The sequence below is a fragment of the Excalfactoria chinensis genome, chromosome 14 (assembly GCF_039878825.1).
Source record: "Excalfactoria chinensis isolate bCotChi1 chromosome 14, bCotChi1.hap2, whole genome shotgun sequence".
Classification (NCBI taxonomy): Eukaryota; Metazoa; Chordata; class Aves; order Galliformes; family Phasianidae; genus Excalfactoria; species Excalfactoria chinensis.
The window spans coordinates 5,778,475-5,803,711 of NC_092838.1; the positions used below are offsets into that span (position 1 = coordinate 5,778,475).

The 25,237-nt window shown below is 43.9% G+C and overlaps 1 protein-coding gene and 1 non-coding gene across 4 annotated transcripts; one reads left to right on the forward strand and one right to left on the reverse strand.

The window, feature by feature from the left end:
• Nucleotides 1-106: 106 nt before the first annotated feature.
• Nucleotides 107-188, reverse strand: TRNAL-UAG (transfer RNA leucine (anticodon UAG)). Its single transcript has one exon. It is a non-coding gene; the product is annotated as a tRNA-Leu (tRNA).
• Nucleotides 189-869: 681 nt separating this feature from the next.
• Nucleotides 870-24,622, forward strand: EEF2K (eukaryotic elongation factor 2 kinase). Of its 3 annotated transcripts, XM_072349420.1 has the most exons (20): nt 870-991; nt 4,369-4,694; nt 6,038-6,088; nt 7,856-7,956; nt 9,130-9,190; nt 9,798-9,835; nt 11,940-12,111; nt 13,473-13,622; nt 15,399-15,531; nt 16,149-16,276; nt 16,820-17,021; nt 17,267-17,334; nt 18,036-18,113; nt 18,950-19,012; nt 19,609-19,743; nt 20,140-20,328; nt 20,707-20,831; nt 21,207-21,385; nt 21,971-22,101; nt 24,157-24,276. In XM_072349420.1, exons 2-19 carry the CDS (start codon nt 4,449-4,451, stop codon nt 22,078-22,080), a joined length of 2,229 nt encoding a protein of 742 aa, XP_072205521.1. In that variant the 5' UTR covers nt 870-991; nt 4,369-4,448; the 3' UTR covers nt 22,081-22,101; nt 24,157-24,276. The 3 variants fall into 3 exon arrangements, with proteins under 3 accessions (XP_072205521.1, XP_072205520.1, XP_072205522.1); XM_072349419.1 differs by having other exon boundaries at nt 21,971-24,622; XM_072349421.1 differs by lacking the exon at nt 6,038-6,088 and having other exon boundaries at nt 21,971-24,622.
• The last annotated feature ends 615 nt before the right edge of the window (nt 24,623-25,237 follow it).

Genomic DNA, 25,237 nt, shown 5'->3' on the forward strand with positions numbered 1-25,237 from the left:
GAGCCGCCGTGCCGAGCGCTCCGCGGGGGGCTGCTGGGGGAGCGCCGCGCCCCGCCGGGCGGCTGCGGGCCGCGAAAAGGAGCCGCCGCGGCGGGACAAAACTTCTTGGCAGCGGTGGGATTCGAACCCACGCCATCGAAATGACTGGAGCCTAAATCCAGCGCCTTAGACCACTCGGCCACGCTACCGCCTGGTGGTTGTGCGGCCCGCGAGGCTCCTTTCAGCGGGCGGAGCCGCTCTGCTGCCTGCGGGACGCGGCTCGCACCGCCCTTCCGTGCTCGGCACCGCGCGGCTGCTCCGCTCCGCTCCGCGGGAAGCGCTGCAGGCGCGGCCTCCCCGCCCCCCGGCGCAGCTGCTTGGTGCTGCCGAGGGCGCCGCCGCGGCCCGGCCCCGCCTACCGGCAGGTGGCGCCAGCAGCCCGACCGGCCGTCAGCAGCACGAGGCGGCTGTGGTGCCGCCCGGCCCGACGCGCAGCTGGTGGGCGGGAAACCGAAGGATGTTGTGTGCGGGCCGGTACCTCAGCTTTAACCGGATACACGCTTTTCGTTAACCCAGAACGTAATTAATTCCCATCTAACCCATACAAAGAAAAGGAGTTTGGTTCAATATTTTCACAGCTCCTGCCTCGAGGAAGAGCCGAGATAAGAACGTACTTCAGGCAGGGAGCGCTGTGTGGAAGTGTTCGCATCGGAACCCCGGTACAAAATGCCGCTGTTCCTTACGGGACAGCCGCGCACTGCAGCGCCCTGTTACGCTGCGGGCCGGGCAGCCTCCGCCGCTTCCAACCCGCGCTCGGGGCTCATTTTGCTCACATACAAACAACCCGAGCGCAGCTCCTTCCCACAGCCCTCACAGCGCCGCGGGGCGGCTCAGCCAGCGCGGTGGGCGGGATCCGCGGGCAGCCCTGCCCCGCTCCGCCCCGCTCCTCTCACGGGCGGCTGCGAGCGCTGCCGGGATCGGTGCGGTGAGGCGTCGGGCTGTGCGGCTGCCGGTAGGTGCTTCGCGTCCGGCTGGGGTCGCGGCGGGGCCGTCAGGGCCGTCAGGGCGGGAGCTCTCGGAACGGCAGCGGATTCCGTGCGGAATCCTTGAACGCGGCGCGGGGCCGGAGCGGCACAGTTACTTCCTCGGTGTTGTTCAGCCCAGAACGTAGAGCCCAATGAAATAACAGTTGTTCGTGGCAGCGGAAGGGCGTTCGCGAGTCCGATGGCGAGCTCCTTTTCTGCCCGTCCCTGCGGGTGCCTTGGCTGGCGTTGCCGTGCCGCTCCCCGCAGCGCTGCCTCCTTGGGGCGGTCAGCTCGACTCGCCGAACCCGTTCTCTCGGTGTGAAGGAGGGAATGGCTGCAGGCTTCCCAGGGGCAGCTGGGCGCTGCGGAATGCAGCCTGTGCTGCGCTGCAGCCTTCACGGCGCTGGGGCTGTTCCGCGGAGCTCCGCTGCCCCGTGTCCGCGGTTGGAAATGGCGCACAGCGGCGACGCCTCGTACGGAGCGCGGCCTTTGGGGTCGCTTAGGTTCCATTTCAGAGCTCTAAGAGCCCGTTTCTGTGCCCTGCGCTGAAGGAGCACAGAGGACTGTGTCAGAGCTGGGACAGCCCTGGACACGGATCCGACCTGCTCCCTTCTGCTGTCAGGAGCCCTCAGGTCTCTTTGGGCTGTTAAAGCACGTTCATAGGCTGCTGGGGTCTCACTCAGGGACTCCTCTGTACCAGCTGTTTCATCACAACAGGTGCCCTGCAGGAGCAAGCAGTGTTTTGGCAGCGCTCTGATGTGAATTTTCCCCTCTGGTTTTGCACGTGCACCATGTTTGATCACATCCAGCGCTGTCCTTGCAGCTCACCTCCCGGTGCTGGTGGTGTGACTCTGGGTTATAATGGTGAGAGAAAGGGAAAAATAATTGAGACAATCATTGGAAAAGGCCTGAAATTAGTAGGAGTGTGATCAGATTTAATAACTGTTTGTACTTTGCGTTTTCTTCTTTAATTACGTAGCACAAGGCTGATTTTTAAAAGGAAAAGTGGGTCGGTGTGCTCTTCTTTGCTGCTTAGCCGGAAGAAAGCTCCTGCTGCGGACATCAGAGGCTGAGCAACAGGAGCACAGCAGCAGTAACAGCTGCTGCGTGGTTTGGATTTGTGCTGTAATGCAGCAGTGCAGAATGTAAGCCTCGAAATGGAGCTCAGGCTTTTTTGCAAGGCTTTCAGTCAAAATCCCTGTTAAGTTTAGAGCAGTGCTGCTGTGATTTAAGTCTGGTTAGTGAATTCTGTTTTGATGGGCACGTTACACATGGACGGAGTTTAGTGGCAATACTAAATCCAGGGGCTTTGATTATTCCTGCCCCATTTCTTCCAGCATGTAAAACATGTTACTCCTGTTAGCTGGGTGCAGGCAGGATGGCTGATATCTGCATGGTGCTGAGAACAGAGCAGGTGCCGTGTGCTGGAAGTGCAGGTTGCCATCATTTGCAGAGCTCTGGGACTTCAAGCTGCACAATGTGTGGCACAAATCAAGATGTGCTGCTTTGTGCGGTTTACTTTCACCCTCAAATTGACAGCAGACAGGCCTGAAAACCTGCAGCTCTTCCCTTCCAGCAGTGAGAGCAGGTTATTGTTCTGTGCAGGCTTCTTTGCCCTGTGCTTGGAAGCAGCTGGCATTAGTCTGGCTGTTCATGTTGTCCTCAATATCTCAATATATCCCTATGGATATGTGCTTGGTAGGATGAGTGGAAAAGAGCCGGAGTGAAGGCAAAAGGGCACTTGTACTGAGAAGGTCACCTAGAGCCTGGGGTGAAGAGAAGCAGTGCAGAGCCTGGGCATCGTACTCGCTGGGAAGCAGATTTCCTATACCAGCACATGAGCGTGGCTGCCTGCTTGGCAGCGTGTGCTGCAGGTGATGGATGGAAACGGGCCCTTCCACAGAAGGGGCTCTGCTGCAGGGCCTGCAGCCACCACATCTGTGTGCTGGAGGCTGCCTGTCTGAAGCTGTGCTGTGGGGTGGAAGGAAGATGTTACAGGTCTGCAAAGTGGCAAACTCCTCCCTCCACAGAATGGTACCCTGCAGGTTGTGGCGGCCGGCAGCTGTGAGCTGCAGGGCAGTGCTTGTGTTTGGTCCTGCTGAATCATCACCACCGCCTGGACAGGAGCTGCTGGGCACAGTGCTGTGCTGAGATGGCTGCGGTGGAACCTGGGCTCCAGGAAAAAACACACTTATGATTCACCTCGCCTTTTTTGCATGATGTTCCTGTTGCACCAGTGGAGCTGTAGATCCCAAGTGCTCTCACTGAGAGCAACGGCAGTAATTTAGAAGGGCTGTGTGGGAAGGTGCTGCAGGGCGGCTCCTCTGGTCCTGCTGTGGAACTGCCTGTGGTCTCTAACACTGCTTCATATGTCAGAAGGCCTTATCAGAATATACCAAGAATGTCACCTCCCGGACTTAGAAAAAGTAGAGCATGTTTTAGTGTGTTCTGCTGTTGTTGCAGATATGATTTAATTTTTATAGCTTTTAAATTTCCATTTTGCTTAGTTCACTTTGGCCCCAGGGTAACCAGACCTTCCCTGTTCTGTTCCCTTGCAGTCCAGGGAGCTACTAAAAAGCTGAGGTTACTGAGCTGTCTCTTTTTGTTAAGCACAAGAACTAATAATCCAGGACAGCGTTTTTTCATTTAAGCTCCATGTGATGGAAATAGCCCAGCTGTAATTCTAGCTGCTGCCTGACCTGCACAAGGCAGAGGATGAACTTTGGGACCATGGCACTGGCTGCTGCCCTGTGCCCAGCTCCAATGGCGACAGGCTCTACTCTCCCCACAGCGTTTTTAGAAGTGTGCTTCAAACCATCTTCTGCTCCACTGACTGCAGTTATCTGCGTTGTTAAAATAATGCAAATCAAACCATCTTCTGCTCCACTGACTGCAGTTATCTGCGTTGTTAAAGTAATGCAAATCATTAGAAGGGATTGACCCGAGTGGGCTATAGCCTCGTGGGGGGAGGGGTCTGATGTAGGGAGCTGTGGAAGTGTTGGGAGCACTGGGAGAGTGATTGCTTTGCTATGGCAAATTTAAATCAGTGGGAGGATGTTGTAAGCCTTCCAAATGTGTTACATTTTTTGCCATACGCCAATTGCTACTGATCATCATGTACAGATAAATCCAGCTGCTTACCTTTCAAATAAAAGGAAATGCACGGGGAAGCCTTTGCCTTCTGCAAACCCAGATCTAGCACTGAGGAGCTGGAAACCTCACGGAGGTACTCAGGGCTTGCTTCTATACAGCTGAATGCAGATCATACTTATTTATTGGCCAGTGAGCAGTTCCATGTAGGGTTTGTTCTTTGAATAATGGCTCATTCCATTTTTATTTCTTTTCCCTTCTCTCTCCCACCCAGCTTCTCCCCTCTGCCTGCATGGTGTGTTGGAACAGCAGCTGCTTCTCTCAGTGCAGGAATTAAAGTGCCCTCCCACAGACATGGCCGACGAGGACCTGATCTTCCGTCTGGAAGGGATTGATAATGCTAGATTGACTGACGTGACCTCTGGAAATTATCTGGATGCAGACAGTGATGATGAAGACAACTATTATATCTGCCCAATAACTGATGATCCAATTTCTAACAAGTCTGCCAGTAGTAAAGTTGACAATTATTATAGCAGCTTAGCCAAAACCGAGCAGTACAGCTCCAGCTCTTCTCCTAGGAACTCCTTTAACTACAAGGTAAGTACTGGCTGCAGCCTTCAGTAAGGTTTGGGTTTTGCATAGTTGGCATGAGAGAAATATTCTGTAACTGCTCTGTTTCTTTTAACTAATGCTTTTCAGTGAAATAAATAAGTCTGTTGTCTCCAGACCTGCAGTTAATTCCATGAAGCCAGTGTTCTGACACTGCCATTGAATTGCAGACTGTCCCTCTTAGGACAGGAGGGGAATCCCCAGGAAACAAAGCCTCAAAACCAGAAGTGATAAGCGCTGCATGGTTGGGTACCCATAGCGTGTGCTGCTTCTGCTCAGCTGGAGTGGCCCTCAGATTTTCTTTAGACTGAGGCTTAGAGTTTTATTAACGCATCCATTATTAAAATATGAACGTTGTTTATTTAATAGATACTCTGACATCTCACTTATGCCTAATGCATGCTTTATTTCTGCAGAGATACCAGAGGTTTTATGTAAGTTAGCTAATAAATAATCCTTCAAAAGTGAAACCACTTTGTTTGCAGTAAGATTTTTGCCAAAGCTAGTTAGTAGAAGTGTTAAAATGTACGTTTTCTAAAGAATATGAGGAGTAAAAAGCTTAGTATAGACAAGGGGACAGATCTTAATGTGTGCTGTGCTAGACAAGACTTGTGGGGAGCTTGGTCTGTCATTATTTTGGTAGTAAAAACCTGTCCCTGGGTTTGCATACGTGTGGGAGTTCTGAGTCATGCGGCCAGAGATGAAACTGATAAGGACTTAAACTGCAATAATTTCCTCTTTCCTAAGCTATCATGCTGCTTCTGTTGTAAGCTTATGTCCTGCAATAGGGACAGCAGAATGTGTGCTGTGCTTTGGGCTTTGCAAGGCCTGCTTTGGGATCTTGGCTCCTAGCACAGATAAAATGTGATCAGAAGTGGAGCAGGCAGCTCTCCAGACATTGCTGAAGCCACAGAAATGGTGGTTTCTGACACAGAGTGAAGCAGCCAGCCAGGGCTTGACAGCACCTTAACCCACCACCACCTTAGTCTGCCTGCAGACCTTAGAGCTGCTGGCAGCATAGGACATGCTAAAGAACTGCAGAGATGGAAGAGTTACTGCCAGTGCTGTGCCTTTAGACAGCGCTCAACAGTGATTAATTTGGTAGTCACTGAGCAAGACCCTTTTAACTCCCATTTGCCAATGAAAAAAATACCAACTTGAACAGGTTTGTTGACAGATGTTCTAAGAATGAACTGAAATGAGGGATTCAGTCTAAGAGTGGCTTTTAAGTGGAAAAAACTTCTTTAATTAACAGAGAGGAGACTATTTGTCAATCAGTTGACTTAACCACCTGTGTTTTCCTACTTTTATGTCTCTCATGCGTCCTATAGAATGACACACAGCATCGCTCTAAGCACGGCTCTGTGGTTGACCGTAGTCGGGTAGGTTCAAACAACACGAACACCATATCTAATAGATATATAATCCTTTTTTCCCCTTCTGTGGCTGTTTTTGTTCATGATTTATTTTTTTTCCTGAAAGAACTGCTTACCTCAGCCCATATGTGATCAGGGCAGCTGTTCAGGGAAACAATACTCACCTGCTGTTCTCCACCCTGAAATAGCACTTCCTTTAAAGCATGCCTCTGCATTTCCTACCGTGGGCAAGAAGTCTGCTTGGTCTGTGTGGCAGCCATATGCTGGAGGAAAATAGCACTGAGTACATTTACACCATGTCCAACTTTCTGTTCATCTGAAGGTTAGAACAGAGCTGTATGCAGAGCACCCTACAAGATCAAGTGCAAAACTCATTTATATAAATCATTTCTATGTATCATTGGCATGTCACCTTTCAGAGAGGCCCCCTACTTGAAAATGGTTTGGTGTAGGTAAAGGACCCCCTAATTCTCCTTGCTTCAGTCCCTGCCTATTCTTTGCATATACAGTTAAGTGTGCCCAGACCTGTGTGAAATGTGTATCATCACATGATCTGAGGCAACAGCATTTTTGTTACAAAACATGCAGAAAGAGAATGAGAAATTTTTTTTTCACATTGTATCTTTTAACCTTACTTTATTTACTGTAGTTTTGTGTTCATTTCATGGTTTTCTTGGTGGAAAAGGACATGTTTAAATTGTCAGAGTGTGCTGATTTGCTGCCAGAATATGAATAAATGCGGCCATTTAAAAACTTGGCTTCTTCGAAAACTTCTTGATGTCATTGCTGAACTAATTTTGTACTGCATCGTTTAATGTTTAGGCTGAGATTTCAATACCAAGTGGAAAAATAAAACTGCTAAAATTGTAATTGTTGCTGTTTCTGCATATTTCAGTTGGTCTCAGAGGCAGTAGCAGAGTCTTTGAGGCTGGTATTTCCTCACTCACAGAGCTGCTGTTTGACTGAGGGAGCAGCGCAGTCCTTTCTCCTGCTCACCTCATAGAAGGCATCACAGGATCGTGGCTCCAATTCTCTTGTAGTATTACAATATAAAAAGAGTGATAAAAGTGTTGAGAGAAATGCACCTGATAGAGTTTGCAGAGGAAGATGTTAAACTCCAGCAAACTCCTTTGAGCTTTTGCAGCTGACTTGTTGGGGACTGAAATAGTTACTAGTCTGGGATTGTTACAATAATCTATTTTATACAGTGTGCTAATTTCCACTTTCTAACGCTGAGTACAGTTTGCAAGCTTTGGTGATTATCAAAGTGTTTTTCCTCCTTCATATTGCTCTATTGCTAATGCTCTTTTCATGCTTATACTGCCAGCAAATTCTGTTAGTTACAGAAAGATAGAACAATAGAAGGGAATTCATGTCCTTTAGGTGTGACATTGCTGTTTGTATTGTATCCTAGGGATGTTTGCCAGTTACAGTTGTTACAAATTATATTTGGTGTGTCCTATACCAGATTCTGTTCTCAGTAACTTTCTGATGGTAGGAATTGAAATGAAACCTGATGCGTTATATTTCTGACCTACTATATTATAGTTGAAACTATAAAATATCAGGGTAATCTTCTGTACCAAATACAGAGAAAAGGAAATAAAATGATGGAGGAAGTCTGCCATGTCCTGCTCCTGCTGTCACCAGTGCTTTGGGGATGTGTGCAGCTGTACCTCCTTGTAACACTGAGATCCTAGTGTGCTCTAGAAAATACCCTTTTCATGGGCTGCTGCTGACTCTAAATAATTTACTGGTTTGCATCTCCTTCAGGAAACCTGGAAACATGCCATTGAAAAAGCTAAGCACATGCCTGATCCTTGGGCAGAATTTCATCTTGAGGACATCGAGACAGAACACGCCACTCGCTACAGGTCTGGGGGCTTTTTGCTCTTAATGCTGAAATGATACAGAATCTGATGTCTTATGCAAGGCCTGTGTTTGTGTGGTAATAGAGTGCATGTCCAAAATGAGTGCGTCTATACCAAACCTCCCAGAAGTACATAAATACTGCATACAGTCAGAAAATGAAACCTTTCAGCAAACCACTGTCTTGTTCTTTTCCCTCTACCACCTAAGCAGTTTCACTATACAGATAGGAAACAAGAATTTTCTGATTACCTTATTAATTATGAAAACTTAATCTAATAAGGAAATAAATTCCAAAAAAGAAGCAGAGTTTTTGCATAGTGTTTTATATTTATATTGCAAGTATTTAAATAGCTTAGGAAAAGGACTACACTCTGTGCCTTTCCCAAAATAACAGTTTCATTGTTGCTTATCCATGCAGTATTGCTGCATGTGGCTGGAATTTACATCCTTACAAAGCCCAGAATAGCTCAGCGTGGTGTACGTGCTGAAACCCAGTCTGGCCTGAGAGCTATTCTCAGTGCTTTTGGCCTTGCCAAAACATTTACCCTACTGACACAGGTTTCTAGGGGGAATGGGTAAGAGTTTGAGATCAGTTAATTACCCCTAAGCATCAGTGTTTGGGGAGGCCTCCCTTCCTATCACATGACACTGTCACTCTGCACTCTCCTTCCCCACAGACTGCATTGGGTTTTACTGTATTGGGAGTTATGGGGGTGAGGAGGAACTGGAGTCGTGGCTCGTATTACTGTGGGGTTGTGCAGAGACTTGCTCCCCTTGTGATGCAGTGTTGTGCCCCTCTGCTTGTCACAGCCGTAGCCTGTAGAGGTTGGTAGAGCTCTTCATGCCCCCAGTGAGCTGCCTAGGCATCACAGAGGAGATTTACTACCAAAGCAGATGAGGCCTGTTATGCATTGTTACAGTACTCAAGCTTTGGTAGCGGTCTGTTTACCGTCCATAGTATTTGCTGTCCATTTGAAGAGTGATATTTTTTTCTTTCTCACCTGGAGGACGAACCGCGTAAGGAGGGCAGGAGTGTGGTGGGAAGGCTGGAAGTTGTACCGAGTGGCAGCAGGACTTTGAAGCAATTAATTAGAGACGAGGAAGTATAGGTAGTGAAGGTGGGAGGATTTTGGTTTGTTCTGCATTATTTTTAAGCACAACTTCTGTTTTTGCAGGTACAATGCAGTTACTGGGGACTGGGTTGAAGATGAAGTTCTCATCAAGATGGCTTCACAAGTAAGATCATGCTGCCCCTCATGTTTATTAGCACTCAAATTTATCGTTTCATTGTTATTACTGACTAGCGGCAGCAGGATTTTTTTCTCACGTAAAAGCTTTGATTCTTCTTTTCTCCTTTCTTTTCTGTTCTGGCTCACCCATTATGTTTTGGTATCCTAGCACACTTTTCTTCCCACAAAAGAGTAGAACGTGGAGTCAGGCCTTCCCCATCAGCACTGTAAGAGCCATTTGATTCTTTTCCCATCTCAGATGCAAAGAGATCTCTCTCCCATCTCAGCCCTCCAGTTTCCTGCTGGCCTCATCTCTGCCTGGCAGTAGGCCTACCTATTTTCAGTATGTGGGGATAGAAGCTGCTGTCACTTGGCAGTTAAATCCTGCAATTAGCGATGAGCTGGAATCACCTTGCTCTGTGCTTCTTTTCCCTAAATTACTGTTTTTAGTGGCTGGTGGGTTTCCAGTTTTCCTTGAGGGTATAGATATGCTATAGACCCTATTTGAGAAGTACTCCAGAGTATAAGTGGGAAGGCACTGTTGTGTCTCTTACTGGTTAGAAATTAACTTTGTGGAAATGACAGTGATGCGTTTGTTTATTTCTTTTCCCCAGCCCTTTGGCCGTGGAGCAATGCGAGAATGTTTCAGAACGTAAGTGTTTGCTAGCTTTATCTTTATTGCAGTATTTTCCTCTGTGGTGACTGGAGTTTCTCACAGATGTGGCATCTATGTGACATGCAGCTCCCCATTGGCTCCCTGCTTTGTATTTCTAAAAGGCGTTACTGAGGGGTTTACTTCTGTTTATTCAACTCCAACCACAGCTCGGGGAGTGGGATTCAGAAAGCAGATCATTCTCTTAAGGAAGATGCAAGGAAGTGCGATGTAGGTGTCCAGTGAGCTTGCTTTAGAAACCCAGCCCACAGCCTCTACTGGAACCACAGCGGCATGGATAATGTGCAGTTGTGCCTGGCTCTAGCAAGTCTAATCATTCTATCAATTATCAGTTTGTAAATTCACGCTATTTTCACTGTCTCTTGGAGGCAAAATACTCATAAAAATACAGAAGCTGCAGCTTTGTTTCATTTTTATTGGGTTCTAAATGTGCCATAGTATCTTTAAATTTGGTGTGAGGCTGTGTGCACAGTCTGAAGCCCATCTTCAGGCCCATATTTGGGCACAGAAAAAAGGGGAAGAATAGTTGAGCTCATGCAATGTCAACTCAGATGGCCTTCCTTAGTAAAGAAGGCTGTCCTCACAGAGTTTCCTTTGGATCATGTGTACCAGACATCTTGTCCTGAGTAAGACAGAGCTTGAATGTTAGCAGTTATTCATTCCAGAACAGTGAAGTGTGAGGGAAGGCAAGAGGAACTATTTTGTTGCCTTCTGAATATTAGGAAATATGTCTATGGGCATCAGCATCCAGCTGTAAATGAGTCTGTGCTAGAAGAGTGCCCTGTTCTTTCAGGTTCTGGTTACGACTTTCCTGGAAAACGTACATGTGCACTTTTAGGTTTTGTCTCTTCTTTCCAGCTGCAGAATCTAAAGAGGCTGCATTTCATGTCTGGTTTCATTTCTAGGAAGAGAAGCTCCTGAATATCAAAAACAACTTGAGGAAAAAGGGGGCATAGTAACCCCTCAGTCATTCAGTTCTTCATTGTTTTGGAATGGATTCATGCTGGTGGCTCAGTGCCGTGTACATAAGAGCAGTAAAGAAGCCTAGGAAGTAACAAATCTTAATCTGCTGACACTGCTTTTAGTTTGTATTTCTGCATGACCAAGTTTCACATTAAGGGATATCTTGAGTAGTGACAGAAACAGATTTATCTTTGCAGCTTAACCTATTGTACAAAGAAAATGTAATTTATGTGTCATCTCCCTGGTCCTAAATCTTCTATAAATCTCAGTGGTGCACTGATAATTCCCATCTGGAGTTCTGTAGATTTATACAAGTCTTTCTTCATTACAGTGACAGCATTAGCTGTGCTTAGTTCAATAAACTTCAGTGAGTGTTGGCTTGAGAAGAGCACATGAAATGTTTTGTTTTATACAGTGGAGTTTGTTTCTTAAGAGACCTGGACAGATTTCAAATTCTGTCTAATTCTTAGCTCACTTGCTCCTTCCTTCCAAGCCCGGTGTCACAGTGACTGTGTAACCCTACAGGAGGGCTTTTTCTTCAATGCAGGGAACTGTGGATTAGAGATTTGCACATCAGCAGATGCTAAAATGAGAGCAAAAACTGTCATCTACAGTTTTCCTTCTTGGAGTACGAGGAATATTGAATAGTTGTCACCTTTGTGTGCTGAGAAAGCAGCACTTTGCTCTTCTCTTAGGAGAGGTTTGTCTCCTCTCGTTTCTTGCTTGAAAAGCCACTCCTTGTTCATTTCTACATAAATAATTGCTGGCTGTATAACTCCCTCCTACTCTGTTTTGTGGATTTATTTATTTATTTATGGGGGGGGAGGGGATGGTGACGGAAAAGTCAGGAAAGGTGTAAGTTCAGCCTGGAAATAAATAGCAGCAGACATGTGAAACAAGCACTTTGAAGGCTCCCAGCCATTCATAAGGATTGCTAGTTCTTCCTTTTTCCCCTGCCTGTGCTTTACCTTTCAGGTAATCTCTCTGGTACATGATGTAAGATCCACCCCAGACTGAGTATTCCTGTTCTCATGGCCTAACTTTGTTAGTGGAGACAAAGAAATGGGGAATATTAAATTAAAACGATTTATTTAAAATCCCAAAATGCTTTATTTTTCAGGAAAAAGCTATCCAACTTCTTACACACTCAGAACTGGAAAGCTGCCTATAACTATGTTGCCAAGCGGTACATAGAGAGTGTAGGCAGGGAGGTGTATTTTGAGGATGTCCGACTTCAGATGGAAGCAAAGCTGTGGGGAGAAGAGTACAACCGGCACAAACCACCCAAACAGGTACATTCAGGGGTCTTGCTATGCAATAATTCAGTCCTGCTCTTCTATTAGATAGTTTTCAACTGTATTTAAAGGGGATTAGTTGTTCATATTCTATTACATTTAATTGCTGAATGCTCTCTTGCCCTGCTCTGTCTTTTATTAAATGATGGTTGTGTTTTAATGAAATAATTGCAGAACTTGCCTTCCACTGTCCAAAATTAGGCACTTTGTGAATGTCAGACTGTTCGCAGGTGTTGACTGAACAGCAAAATCAAATGATGTTTGCTTTGCTCTTTTTGGTGTTTATCCAGCTGCTTTTCAGATAACCAGAGATGTCACAGTATTGATTTCCAGCAGCAGTTTCAGCAGGCACTTAACTGTTAGTGCTCCAGTAAGGTCGATGCTTAAGTCTTGTGCACCTACCTAGTTGGATACCTCTCTAGCATTGATAGCAGGAAGAAATGGGGTAACCTGGAGCTGTTCAAATACAAATCTCCCAGGACCCAAGGACTGGTCAGGAAATTTTCCAAATCATTTAGATGCTGTGACTGTTTCTCCTTTAGGTGTCCCAACAGTATGTAAAGGGCAAAGCATTAAGTTGAGTGCAGCTGCCAGGTAGATGGATCAAACCAGGCTCAGGATGTTGAGAGCAGCTTTTGTCCTCTTTGCAAGGGATGTGCACAAACACATAAGATTCAAAGCTGGTCTTTTGTTCCTGGACAAAAGCACCTCCAGCAGCAATCTGCTTTTTAAGAGGCAAGAATTACAATGCAAGGATGAAGGTCTGTGACTATCCTGCATTCCCAGGCAGTAGCTGCTGTTTGTTGGCTGTCTCTGCTATGCATCAATGTGCATAAACTGCTTTAATCTGCTGCTGGCAGCGAATGCCTGACTGTAACCATGGCTTCAATGATCGCAGTGAGAGTTCTGCTGGTTTCTCCTTTAGGAATGTGTCTGGTGCAGAGGGATGAGGTGGGGCAGATACATACAGAAATATCCGAATGGCATAAAGTCTTCAGTCCTTCTTGGAAGAAGCACTTCTACAAGTTGTGCAGCAGTTACTGTGTATCTTGCAGACTCTTTGCAGCACACTCCTAAAGTCTCCAAGGAAATAAAATAGCCAACATTTGCTAAGAATTTTTCAGTAGGATTTTTTTACAGAAACGAATGGTTTTGAAGTGACTGCTTTTAATTTATGAAATTCCCCCAATAGCCAAAGAAGCACATGACTTATCTTCCATCCCTCTGTTAAACAGACAGATCTTGGCAGTTATTTGGCTTCTTTTTCTGGCAGAGTGTTCACAGCTGGAGCATTCGCACGCACATTGATCTGAAGAAAGCATTCTGTTAGTCACTGTTTATTTTCCTTCCCTTTGTAGGTGGATATAGTACAGACCTGTATAATTGAAATGAAGAACAGACCCGGAAAGCCTCTCTTTCATCTGGAACATTACATCGAGGGCAAATACATCAAATACAACTCAAATTCTGGATTTGTGCGAGATGACAACATTCGTCTTACTCCGCAAGTGAGGCTTTGTGTAATGCTTTCCACAGAGCCTGTTGGGAGCAGTTTGTTGGCTCTGTTCAGAAGTGTTACTGCCAAGAAAGGAAACTGCAGGCGTTACACTACAATGCCAAATGAATTTCTCTTTCTGCAGTGTGTCCTCCCCTTACTTGGGGCCTGCTTTCTCAGAGCTGAGCAGTTCTTTTTTGCTTTTCACTGTCTGTTGATTTTTAGTGGAGTTGAACGTGGTTAAATGCTCTTTTGGGAACCACAAGCCTTTTGCCTCTAAGAAATTTGATGCCTGTAATTATTATTAAAGTCCCATTGAATTAAGGCAGGCTTAAATTTGTAATAAGTAGTCTGCTGTTGCCTCAGAGTAATACACAAAAGGAGGTGGAAGGTATCTAATTCATCCAAATAAGCATTGTCTGCATTTGTGCTTAAGAACATATTTTTATCAGCTGCAGTGTCTGAGTGGTGAATCTCAGACTGCTTATAAAAACACAGCTATGGATTTCAAGTGATTGGAGTTCTTGTTGTTCACAGAGTTTTTAAAATACTTTGCAAAGAATGCAAAGTGATCAGCACATCAAATAAGTGTTTTATGGGGAGTTGAGAGTTACGCGTTTTTCAGTTTTCCCTGTTTTTAAGGTATTTATGTGATGCTCAAGGTAAGCAGGAGTTTATGTTCTGTGCTGTGTTTTCACAGTTTGGGAACAAAGTGTTCTGTGTGATTTGCTGCAGTGAAAGTGTTTGTTTATCACTACCAGTCACCTCCCCCAGGCCTGGCAGTGCTTTTTTGGAGGCCTTCCCAGAAGATCCGAATGGCTCAGCTTTCTGCCAAAGGGCTTTTTATGCCTCATTCTTGGAACACAGCATTTAAAGCATACAATGTACATTTCACTGTCTGATATGTGAATGCAGAGCCAGATCAGCTGTTCTGGAGGGCCTCCCAGTGGGCATAGTAGGGGAAGAAGAATTCCTGGAGGCGCTGGTTCATGTTTTCCTTTTGCATAATGTGGTGGGGTTTTTCCTGGTGGCAGAAGCATTGTCTGAGAGCTGCAGAGCTTGGAGATCCACCAGCACTGCCAGAGTGTTTATGCAGAGGTGATTCTGCACTGGCTCTGCTGGCTGCTGGTTATTCCCTCTGCATAGCAGCTCTGAAGGAGAAGGCTGTATGGGAAACAGAATTTCCTGTACTCGAAGGAGGAATACAGCGTGTTCTCAAGGTGCTCTTCACCCCTACCCCTGTTAGCTTGTCTCTGAGTCAGGCCAGGCTGAAGGAGCAGTGTGAGAGAGGCAACAGACACTTCTTTGCATTCAGCAGATGTCTGAAATTTTCATCCACATTTGGACCCTGGGAAGCAATTACTTCTTCCCCAACAAATAATGCTGAATGTATTTAGCCACTGCATAGGATATTGGGTATTTTGATGCAGCCCAAGTGCCGATAATTAATAAAACAGTTTATGAGGAACTACTTCTGTATAATTGTTTCTGTTATGCCCTCCAGGTTAAGATCAGGGCAAAACACTGCTTGATTGACTTGCATGATTTCACATGAGTCAGTCAGCCAGAATTTATGCCCAAGTGTAATCTGTGCAACTCCAGGCTTATGCAGGGACAAAACTCTAATATCGTTTTATCTTCTTACTGCTTTCATCATGATGTTCCTACCAGATCTGTTTCACTAGTACAGGTATCTGTTCTCATTGGCAATTACTGAGCGATCACAGGAAGTGATGCTGGTTTTGGTAGTTCACGGGTGAGTTTTCTCAGACATCTGTGTTCTTTGCAGGCCTTCAGCCACTTCACATTTGAGCGCTCAGGACATCAACTCATCATTGTCGATATCCAGGGAGTTGGAGATCTTTACACAGACCCTCAAATCCATACAGAGAGTGGTACAGATTTTGGAGATGGCAACCTAGGTAAAACCAGTATCTTGTTTCTTGAGCTAGTGGATATGTATTTTTTTTCCTCTTGCAGTCTGCTGAGCAGCAGCTATATGGCTGAGCAAGCAGGCACTTCTCTGTGGGCCTCGGAAACAGCTGGGGAACCTCTGTTGTAAACAGTCCTTGTGCAGGACAGCTGTTGCTATCATAGGCAGATTTAAAACAGGAGCTGATTGTGGCTTATGTCTGCTGGCCTACTCTTAGGCCAAACGAGTCATGAAATGGAGTAGTTTCCTACAGCGTGAAAGCAATAATTATGGCCTTTAATTTCCTTGCCACATTGCATAAATGGGCATTGATGAATGTAGAGAGGTAAGTCTTGCATGTTGCTAAAGCTCAATACGTGAAGTTGTTCATAAAACACAGCAAGTCTTGTAAGCTGGATCAAGTTTAGATGTTGTTTTCTCTCCAGTTTTGTTTGTTTATTTATTGTATTCTGTGCATATAGTTGTTGAAGATTTTGCAGACTACTTTTACTTGTTTGTTTCTTTTCTGTCTTTTGGATTCTTAGAAAACTCTTTAGAGCTTCAAGCTTTTAATAAGTAATCCATCATGTAAACTTTGAGTAAACACGTCTTTTTTCAATGCCACAGGTGTTCGAGGTATGGCCTTGTTCTTTCATTCTCATTCTTGTAACAAGATCTGCAAAAGCATGGGCCTTGCACCGTTTGACCTTTCATCCAAAGAAAAAGATGCCTTGGACCATAGTAACAAATTGCTGGTAAGTGCTGATGGGGGGGGGGGGGGAAATGTTAATAAAACTCAAATATATAATTTATGTGGCATATAAAACCATGTTAATTACTGATGTCGCAGTTTAAAATAGAGCAGTTTAAAATTTGCTGTGTTTGGCTCTGAATTCATGCATTAACTTTAATTAGTAGAGAACATTGCAATGCAACATTTAGGGCCAAATCTTTGAATGCTAAAATTGTTAGTAGGGTGGGTTTTTTAGGTCACAAAACTAATTAGCACTGCTCACCTTTAACTGATCTCAGCTTCAGTTGATGTTTGCAAGACTGGAACTTGGGGCTACATTTTGAATGAAATTCATCCCTAACCCAAATTTCCCTGGCTGCAATAATGCCAGGACTTGATATTTTGTTGAGATCTGGAACTTTGCAAAGGGATTTATGTGTACATGCTTACTTTTCCCTCTACTTCTGTGGAGGGACCCTGTGGAGAAGCAGCCATGTTGACTTCTGTATCATATTCAGAATACAGTGAAGCATTATTCATGGGATGCTCTTGTTAATTTCCCAAGGAATCAGCTCAGACAATTCTGCGTGGCACAGAGGAGAAGTGTGGCAGCAGCCGAGTGAGAACCATGTCTGGTAGTCGGCCTCCCCTGCTGTCCCGCCTGTCTGAAAACTCTGGAGATGAAAGCATGAGCGATGTGGCATTTGACTCTCTGCCCTGCTCTCCTTCTTCTGCAACGCCCCACAGCCAAAAGATGGATGTGCTTCGTGAGTGCTCTTCACACTTAACCTCCTTGAGGGTTCTTAAATATTTGGCAGTGACTTGTGTTATTTGTTTGGTTTTAAATACACAGTAAGTTATATTTAGTCGAAGTACTTCTGTGTAGACAATTGATGTTTTCATTTCTTAAGGATGTTTTTATGAAAAAACTAATTGAAGTAAGATAACGTCTAGAATTTTCTCCTTAGGCATGTTATCCTTAGAATAAGATGCACTTTTTCTTTTGTCCTAGATTGGCCTGTGTTCAATGAAGTAGATAATTTGGTTCACAAAGACTGTGACCACCTTGATAACCAAAGGGTGAGTGTCTTTCCAATGGAAAATGAGATTGCAGTTCCTTAATGAATATCTCTTCAAAAAGAAGGCTTTGCTCAGTAAGAGCACGTGAAGGCTCTCAGCCCACTCTCAGTGCTGCAGGTCACATTACCTGCATGAATTTATTGTTTCTTATAAAGGAATAATGTTTTATTTTGAAATAGTATCTTTTTCTTCTTCAGAAATTTATTTACATGTGGCATATTTTAACAGATAATTAAAGTATGTGTTCGTTCCCCTGCCTGCATGTTGCGTGTGCCTCTGGCACTTTTGCTAGCAGCTGTGGTATGACATCTAAACAGAATCCCCATTGATTAGGTCTCTGCAAATATCCATACTGTGGGATATTAGAGAATCTTAGCTGAGGAGACTGCAGTAAGCTTCTGAAAGGAATTTTCCTACACCAGGGATGTCATACCAGGGCTGTCCATTAATTGTTTTATCTTTTAACTGCCTAAGTCTCAAAACTACATTAAATGGACTCATGGCTTGATTGAATACGCGTCCTTGATTTTTATTTATTTACTTATAATGTATCTTAGAGGAAACATGGACTCAAACTGTACCTTCTGAGTCACTAAGTCTTGCTCTGTCTGTCAGAGGTAGCAGGTAGAAGTTTTCCTCTGTGGAAGTGTGAAGCTGAGATCCTTACAAAGTGTAGTGCTAATTCTTCTCATCTTCTGTAGGACTTTGAAAATGGTGGAGACAGTGGATATCCCAGTGAGAAGAGAAGTGAGCTAGAAGATCTGGATCATAGAGACAAGGTAAGAACCTGACTGTGGGCTTAGCAGAATTAAGCCTTTTGTTCATACTTGAAGTGATTCTATACAAGAATCTCATTTTCATCCTTCCTGATCTAGACTTTGTAAACAGAGGAAACAGCTAGAAAGAAACTTGCTCATGTTGCAAAATTACTTACTCAACTTGGGAATATTCATGACACTTTTACGCTTATTTGTAACAAGGATTTTAATTTCAAACATCACAGTTGATTGTATGTTGTTGGTTTGCGGGTTGTTGTTTTTGTTTGCTGTTGTTTTGTTTTTTTTTCAAGCATAGTGTATTGCACTTGGTGAACATTCCTGAATAGCAAGTCATATTGAATCTGTGAATGTGGCCTGCTCTCAGACTTTACTTTCTCTACTTTCTATTACTTGTTCTGGCTTGAGGTATCACAGTATTTAATATTGTTCTCAGTTAATAATATGCAACAGTAGAATTCCTATGGGACAGGTGGTTACTCCCTTAAAATAAAAACTTACAAAGAAATGCTTTTTGACCTGAGCATCTTAACTAGATCATTAATTTGTAGATAGAGAATATTGCTTCAAAGGGTAGCATTCTTTTTGTTACCTTTGCAGTGGCAGGGTATTTGTCATAGAATATCCACGTACAGGATTAAAGCTTGGTGATGCTGTATTCCTTACCATTTCAGCACGTTCCTTTTTATCTTACGCTGCAGTATCACTGAGTGAATAGAATCAATTGGAAACTATTTTGAATGTTGTCCCTGTTTTCCAGGATAGGAGAAATATAAAGGAGTAACTTGCACTCATTGGTTGCTTTAATTTAAATGTTGCAAATCTTTACATTAACATAGGGCCATTCAAACAACAACCGAAGACATGAATCTGATGAAGACAGTTTGGGAAGCTCTGCAAGGGTAAACAAAGCAGAAATGTTCATAGACAATGAGTTTACCGCTCTGCCTGTCTCTCCTTGTTCCGCTCATCTACCATTTAGCTTTACACCACTAAATCAGATATCAGTTTTACTTCCTTTTCAGCTACAGAATGTCTGCTAATAATAACTTACCCCTCTGTGTTCTTTTCTTTTTGTTTTTGTCTTTATTTTTCACTTAAAGAAATACCATCATAAATTGACACTTCTGTAACTGATAGCTGGTGTAAATTAGTGATTCTGCCTGGGTTTCCAACTCAAACAGAAATCATAGTTCTGTGGATTTTTTTTCTGCCTAACCTGATATTTCATTTCTGCACTTCAATTTCAAATTGTGTCATATACATGGCTAGGTAAGATTTTTAAAGCCTGTGGTATTTTAAGTGACTGCACCACTTTGTACGTAACTGAACTAGGGGAAAACAGGCCTGTTTTTATAAAATACAGCCTGTTGTAACTAGTTTTTTAGAATAATAAGTTACTAATCAGTGGTGCTATCAATAGAGGCTCTGCTTTCTGAATGGCAATCAAAATGAATAGTATAAAAGGTTTAATTTGGTATTATATTCCATATTTCAGATAAGTGTGGAGAAGTGGAATCTCTACAATTCTTCTAGAGTCCACATCCACAGACCATCTTGTGTTGCTCAAGAAATTCAGAGGCTCAATGCACTAGAACTTGAGAAGAAAATTGGAAAGTCGATCCTTGGGAAGGTAGGATGGATTTGGTAATTCTGTTCTTTCCATGTGGAAAAAGTGATCTTGTATTTTTATTTATGTATGGGCGCCTCTCTGCGTGAGTTAATTGTGCAGGTGAAAATAAGTGGCAAGAGTGTAATGCTTTCTGTCACCTAATCATACCTCATAAGGGATGTTTAAGTTCAGGAACCCGTGTATGCCATCTGCCTTTGGACTTGCAATAGTTGGGCTCCTTTGGGAAGGATTCTGCTGTTGATTCTGCAGGAACGTACACAACTTTAAACAGTCACCTCAGTGAGGTGACTCAGTGACTCACCTCAGAAGTGCCTCAGTGAAGTATGGGCACATGGCTTCTGAAGAATCAGTTCTGTACTTATACTTGTGTATCTTTCCTGTGTTACCGTGCTCTAGGTTCATCTGGCCATGGTTCGTTACCATGAGGCTGGGCGTTTCTGTGAGAAGGACAAGGAGTGGGATCGTGAGTCAGCTCTGTTCCACCTGGAGCATGCTGCAGACTGTGGGGAGCTGGAAGCCATTGTTGGGTTAGGACTCATGTGCTCTCAGCTGCCACATCACATTCTTTCTGAGGTCACCTTAGAGGTAAGCAAGGAAAAGAAAAGGAAATTTCAAAACCCAAAGTTGTGTTCACTTGGAAAAATAATAGGAGGAAATGAAGACATAGTGATGATGTTCTGTAGTCTCTTCAGAGAAAATTCATGACTTTGTAGTTAAGGACTTGGACAAAGCACCAAACCCACTGCCTGTTGATGATATCACCAGAAATCGCTGTGTATCTTTAGGAAGTTTTTTTGAAGTAATTTTATTATTCATCTCCTCAGCAATTTGGAGCCTGTTTTTCAGACATGTTCAACACTTGCAGCCATTGGTAACCCGCAGAACAGGCGTTTAGTGTTAGAGAAAGGAAGGGGTGGTTTTACTTAAAAACATTCATCTTAGAGGTTTTCTTTATTTTACTAGGACACAAAGGAGAACAGAAAGAAAGGATTTGATTACTTGCTGAGAGCAGCAGAAGCTGGAGACCGACCTTCCATGATTCTGGTAGCAAGAGCGTACGATACAGGTGTCAATCTAGGTTCAGACAGGTACTGTGCATGACTGAGTAATCTAACTTCTAGTTAGTGTATTTGTGTATTATAATTGCTGCACATCTTCTGTTCACATGAAGAGCTATTAAGCCATAAGACCAAAAATGTATAACTGGTAATGAAAGCTCACTGAGAAGCTCATCGAGATAACCTGATAACTTCTCCATAAAGTGACCCCAGCCTCAGACTATACCAGCTGGTATAGTCACCTGGTGCTACAATGCAGAGTTAGTGAGTATCTGTGAAAACGTTTGTTTTTTTTGAAGACCATCAAGGCTCTGAAAGTCTAGTGCAAAATTGAATTCTGAATCTACAGTGCAAGGAATATTTGTTTTCTAAGGTAACAACCTTCTCAATGTTTTTTAACATCAGAGCACAGGACTGGAAGGAGGCTCTGTACTGGTACAACGCTGCCCTGAACATGACTGACTATGATGAGGGAGGTGAATATGATGGCACTCAGGATGAGCCCCGGTATCTGCTCCTGGCCAGGGAAGCAGAGATGCTAATGTTAGGAGGGTTCCATCTGGACAAGGACCCACAGAGATCAGGTGAGTCCATGTTTTTTTATATATACATTGTTCAGCTGCTATAAGGCATTCAGAGGCTCAGTAATCTTAAGTTGTAACGATAGTGAGTGATGTAAGGCTGAAAATCCTGGGGGGGAGGGAAGAGGAAATTTCCCTGCTGACAGGGATAGCGGGTGGTGCCTGCTCCTGTCTTGTGGCACACCAAGAAGCTAGCCTCCTTCACTCCCTGTGGGGCCACTGAACTGCAGGTTGCTGTTTGTATTTTAAGTTACACCCATAATTTCCAGGCGCTATGCTGCACTGTATTAGTTATTATGTAATCTGTATGTCAGGCATATAAGTCTATACAGACTTGTTGGAGGCTCCCGTGGGCTACTCCTTTTTATGGTCATTGTAAATACATTGAAGAGCCATCAGCAGCCAGACGTGAACTGAAGAGTGAAAGCCAGATTCCCAGCTGCTGTAACTCTGCTAATGGTAGTGAAATACCCAGTTGCACCCATAGATCTGGCCCTGTATTTTGAACCCAGCTTCTCTTTTTGTCCTTTATGATAAACAGAGATGCCTTTACCTTGTCAGTGTGACTGATACTGTTTCCTGCCTTAGGTGATCTCTACACAGAAGCAGCAGAAGCAGCAATGGAAGCAATGAAGGGCAGACTGGCAAATCAGTACTACCAGAAAGCAGAAGAGGCCTGGGCGATGATGGAAGAATGACATTGCAATTAAGCAGTTCTTGTATATAAACTTTTTTTAAAGACTTACTATGTTTGCAGCTAAAAAGATATATTTTTGTGGCGTTAGCGGTTTTTTGTACTTCAGTTTTCTAACTTCTTTTGAAGGTGAAAATACAACTGCAGCTAGGATGTAGGTTACTATAGCGTGTTTCTGTCAAGTGTTTTCGAGCTGTAGTACAGACACTCTTGACCTTTTATATAGATACCTATTTTAACTGTTAGAACAGATGAGGCTGATTTTCTTTTATGTTTATTTTTTACTTTTTTTGGATGAGCCCAAAGACTGCTTGGGTTTCACATGTTCTGCTTTACATGCAGAAGCTGATCAGTGTGTTTACATTTTTCTTCTCCCCCCACATACAGTTGTAATAAACTTCCCTACATTCACAGCATTTCTTCTGTTGGCGTATCTCGCCAAACGTGCATGTGAATGTAAATGTGCAATATAAGCATGTGAAGCATGCAGCTCCTCTTAATAACCAGTCCCATTCTTTCAGTGGGCACTGGTTTATTTTCAGATTAATTCTAGGTAGAATCCTTAGAGTTTGGAGAGGGGGAAGAAAAAAGGTTCAGAATGACAGTGAGGTTATTCAGAGCGGAATGTTATTGCCACCATTGCATATTTTACTATCAGAAGAACACCAGTGATCCTAAGGAGGTGAGGCATCCAGCTACTGCTCTCATTTTCACACTTTGTACAATATAACCACCTCATTGTGTAGGATTCTGCTGATCTCATGTAGTAGTATTTGCCCAGTGATTTCCAGTCTGTACTGTATGGGTAATACAGAGTTAATTTTACAGAGACATCTCAGTTCTTAGCAAAGCAAGAACATCTTGCTGAAAATGAGAATACACTCTCCAGCATTTCCAGAGGGATATTTGTAAAACTTAGGCGATGCTGATTTACCTATGGCTATGTATAGAAAATAATTTATCTGGTTTAAATGGCTTTGTGTGTTTCATCTGCTCTCTTATGGTTCACATAGTAACTTCACATGATGCTTTGATAGATTTGAGCTGACGGATGAAGGATACATGCAAATATATATGTAAATTTCCAATTTATGTTGGGTAATTTATTAAATACTACCATACGGTACAGAGCTTATTTTCATGTATTTTCCTGGTATTAGCACCAGGGAGTTTACATCTGACTTTAGCATCATCTCCTGTAGTTTACAATTGAGCTTTCTAAAAGGTTCTTCAGAAGAGACTGAGAATGGTTTAATGGTTTTAAGTGTCAGTTACAGAAAATTGCTGATTATAAGGAGGAAACATTATAATCCCCAAACACTTGAATTCCTGTATCTTGTCTGCATAGTCTTAAGCCGTACATGGTGGTGGTTGTGTTATCACGGCATGGAGATTTTTTCCTTTCCCAGATCCAGTATTTTATTCTAAAAACTGCAGTGCTGTCCAGAGAGCATTGCAGCTCTTGTGTTTCTTCATCCTCATTCTGCAGGAGATTAACACCAAAGCTTTATGTCTTGTTGGTCCTGCAGTCTCCTCAGGACATTGACTGGGATGGAGCAGGGACAGCCCTTAGGAAGTGCTGAGTGTCTGCAGTGCAAAGCCAGCCTCACTTTAGCAAAGCTGTTGAGCTTTTCTGAGTAGAGCTGAACAGGCTGCGTGTTGATGCAGCTGATTTCAGTGGAGCTCCTTGCATGAATATACAAGGATTATTTCTTGTAAAATGTAGGAACTGTTCAGGAAAGAGAAACTCATTCTTCCTTTATGAGTCTGCCTGTCACTGGGCCCCAAAGTTGTGCTCCCCGTTTACTCTTTTTGGCAAGTGTATCTTAAATTGTTGTAAAACAGTTTTGAAGCTTGATGCTAATAATAACTGCCATCGTCAGTGGATGCTTTAAGTGCCCATCCAAGTTGTGCTTTGAGTGCCTAAAGTCTCTTGGATGTGACCTTTTTGCTCTCCATATTGATGAAAGGCAAATATACCATTCACCTCTGAAGTGGTTGAACAGTGAGTGTTTTGTGCAAAACTTACAGTGTAGGCATTCTAATGAATGGAGATAAAAGGTTTTGTTTTCCCTGTAAGGTGTTGGTGCCAAGAGTTTGAGGTTTGCCTTGAGAAGGAAGCATACGTGCAACAACAACCCCACCAGCCATGTAGGAGGAGAGGAGACTGAATGTGACCCTCCCATATGTGTAAGTAAAGGACTAGAGTATAATTACTGACACTTTTTGATGTAGATTAATTTGCTACATTCTGACATAAATTGCTGACAGTTCTCCATAGATCTGTCAGTGAAAGAATACCGTGATCAGTAATTTGTTTGCCAATACTTCTTAATGCTGTAGATTACCTTCAGTTAGTTACCTGTACAGGGAGGAGGGCTGACAGCAGTTTGAAAATGGTTTACAGAAATATGCACAGTTTATTCTGCAACGTTGTTTGGAATATAAAGTGCGTTGCCGGGCTTTTGGAATGGTGCTGCTCTGTGCTGTATTTTTAATCTATTCACAATGAATAAAGAAAAATCTGTATTTTTAACAAATGTGACAATAAGTCTTGAGGCTTCGCCTGGTGACGTTTATCTGGGTGCATTGCTCCTGAATGTCAGCGGGAGCACAGCTGGGGGGAGGACAACACGATGGAATCCCTTCTTAGAACACCAGACATGTGAACACCCATTCCTGCATCACTCCCTGCCCCTTCCCATCATCTGCTTGGTAATGGTGCTGGGTAACTGGAACAGCTGGTGGAAGGTACAACAGTTAGAGCTCGTTAGAGTTCATGGAGGCAGCCAGCACACTGCAAGAATAGTCTGCTACCCTGCTGTGCTCTGTGGGACTGACATGGACCTCGCACTTCGTGCAGACCTGCATTCCCTTCTGGGAGCAGCACAATAGTCAAGACACACGCAGTGTAGGTGAGCTGAAATGGGACTTGTGTTGTAAAAGGGAGGATTTGGCTCCAGCCCTGGCTGGATTGCAGCAGTGAGTCGGGCTGCTTGCAGGGTAAGCACAGAGGTCCATCCTCGGGGACCAGCACACCGTGCGGGCAGGCCTTTAATGAATAACCTTGCCCAACTCCTGCCTCAGTATAATGCAAAGTAACGATGCAGGTAGCTCGAGTTTTCACTTTAATTTGGAAAAAGGCCCATCGCCATCACCTC

Coding starts and splice junctions, on each gene's coding strand:
- EEF2K (XM_072349419.1), top strand. CDS start 4,449: ATGGCCGACGAGGACCTGATCTTCCGTCTGGAAGGGATTGATAATGCT. Junction 7,957..9,129: donor GAACACGCCACTCGCTACAG/GTCTGGGGGCTT, acceptor CTGTTTTTGCAG/GTACAATGCAGTTACTGGGG. Junction 17,335..18,035: donor ACCACCTTGATAACCAAAGG/GTGAGTGTCTTT, acceptor CATCTTCTGTAG/GACTTTGAAAATGGTGGAGA.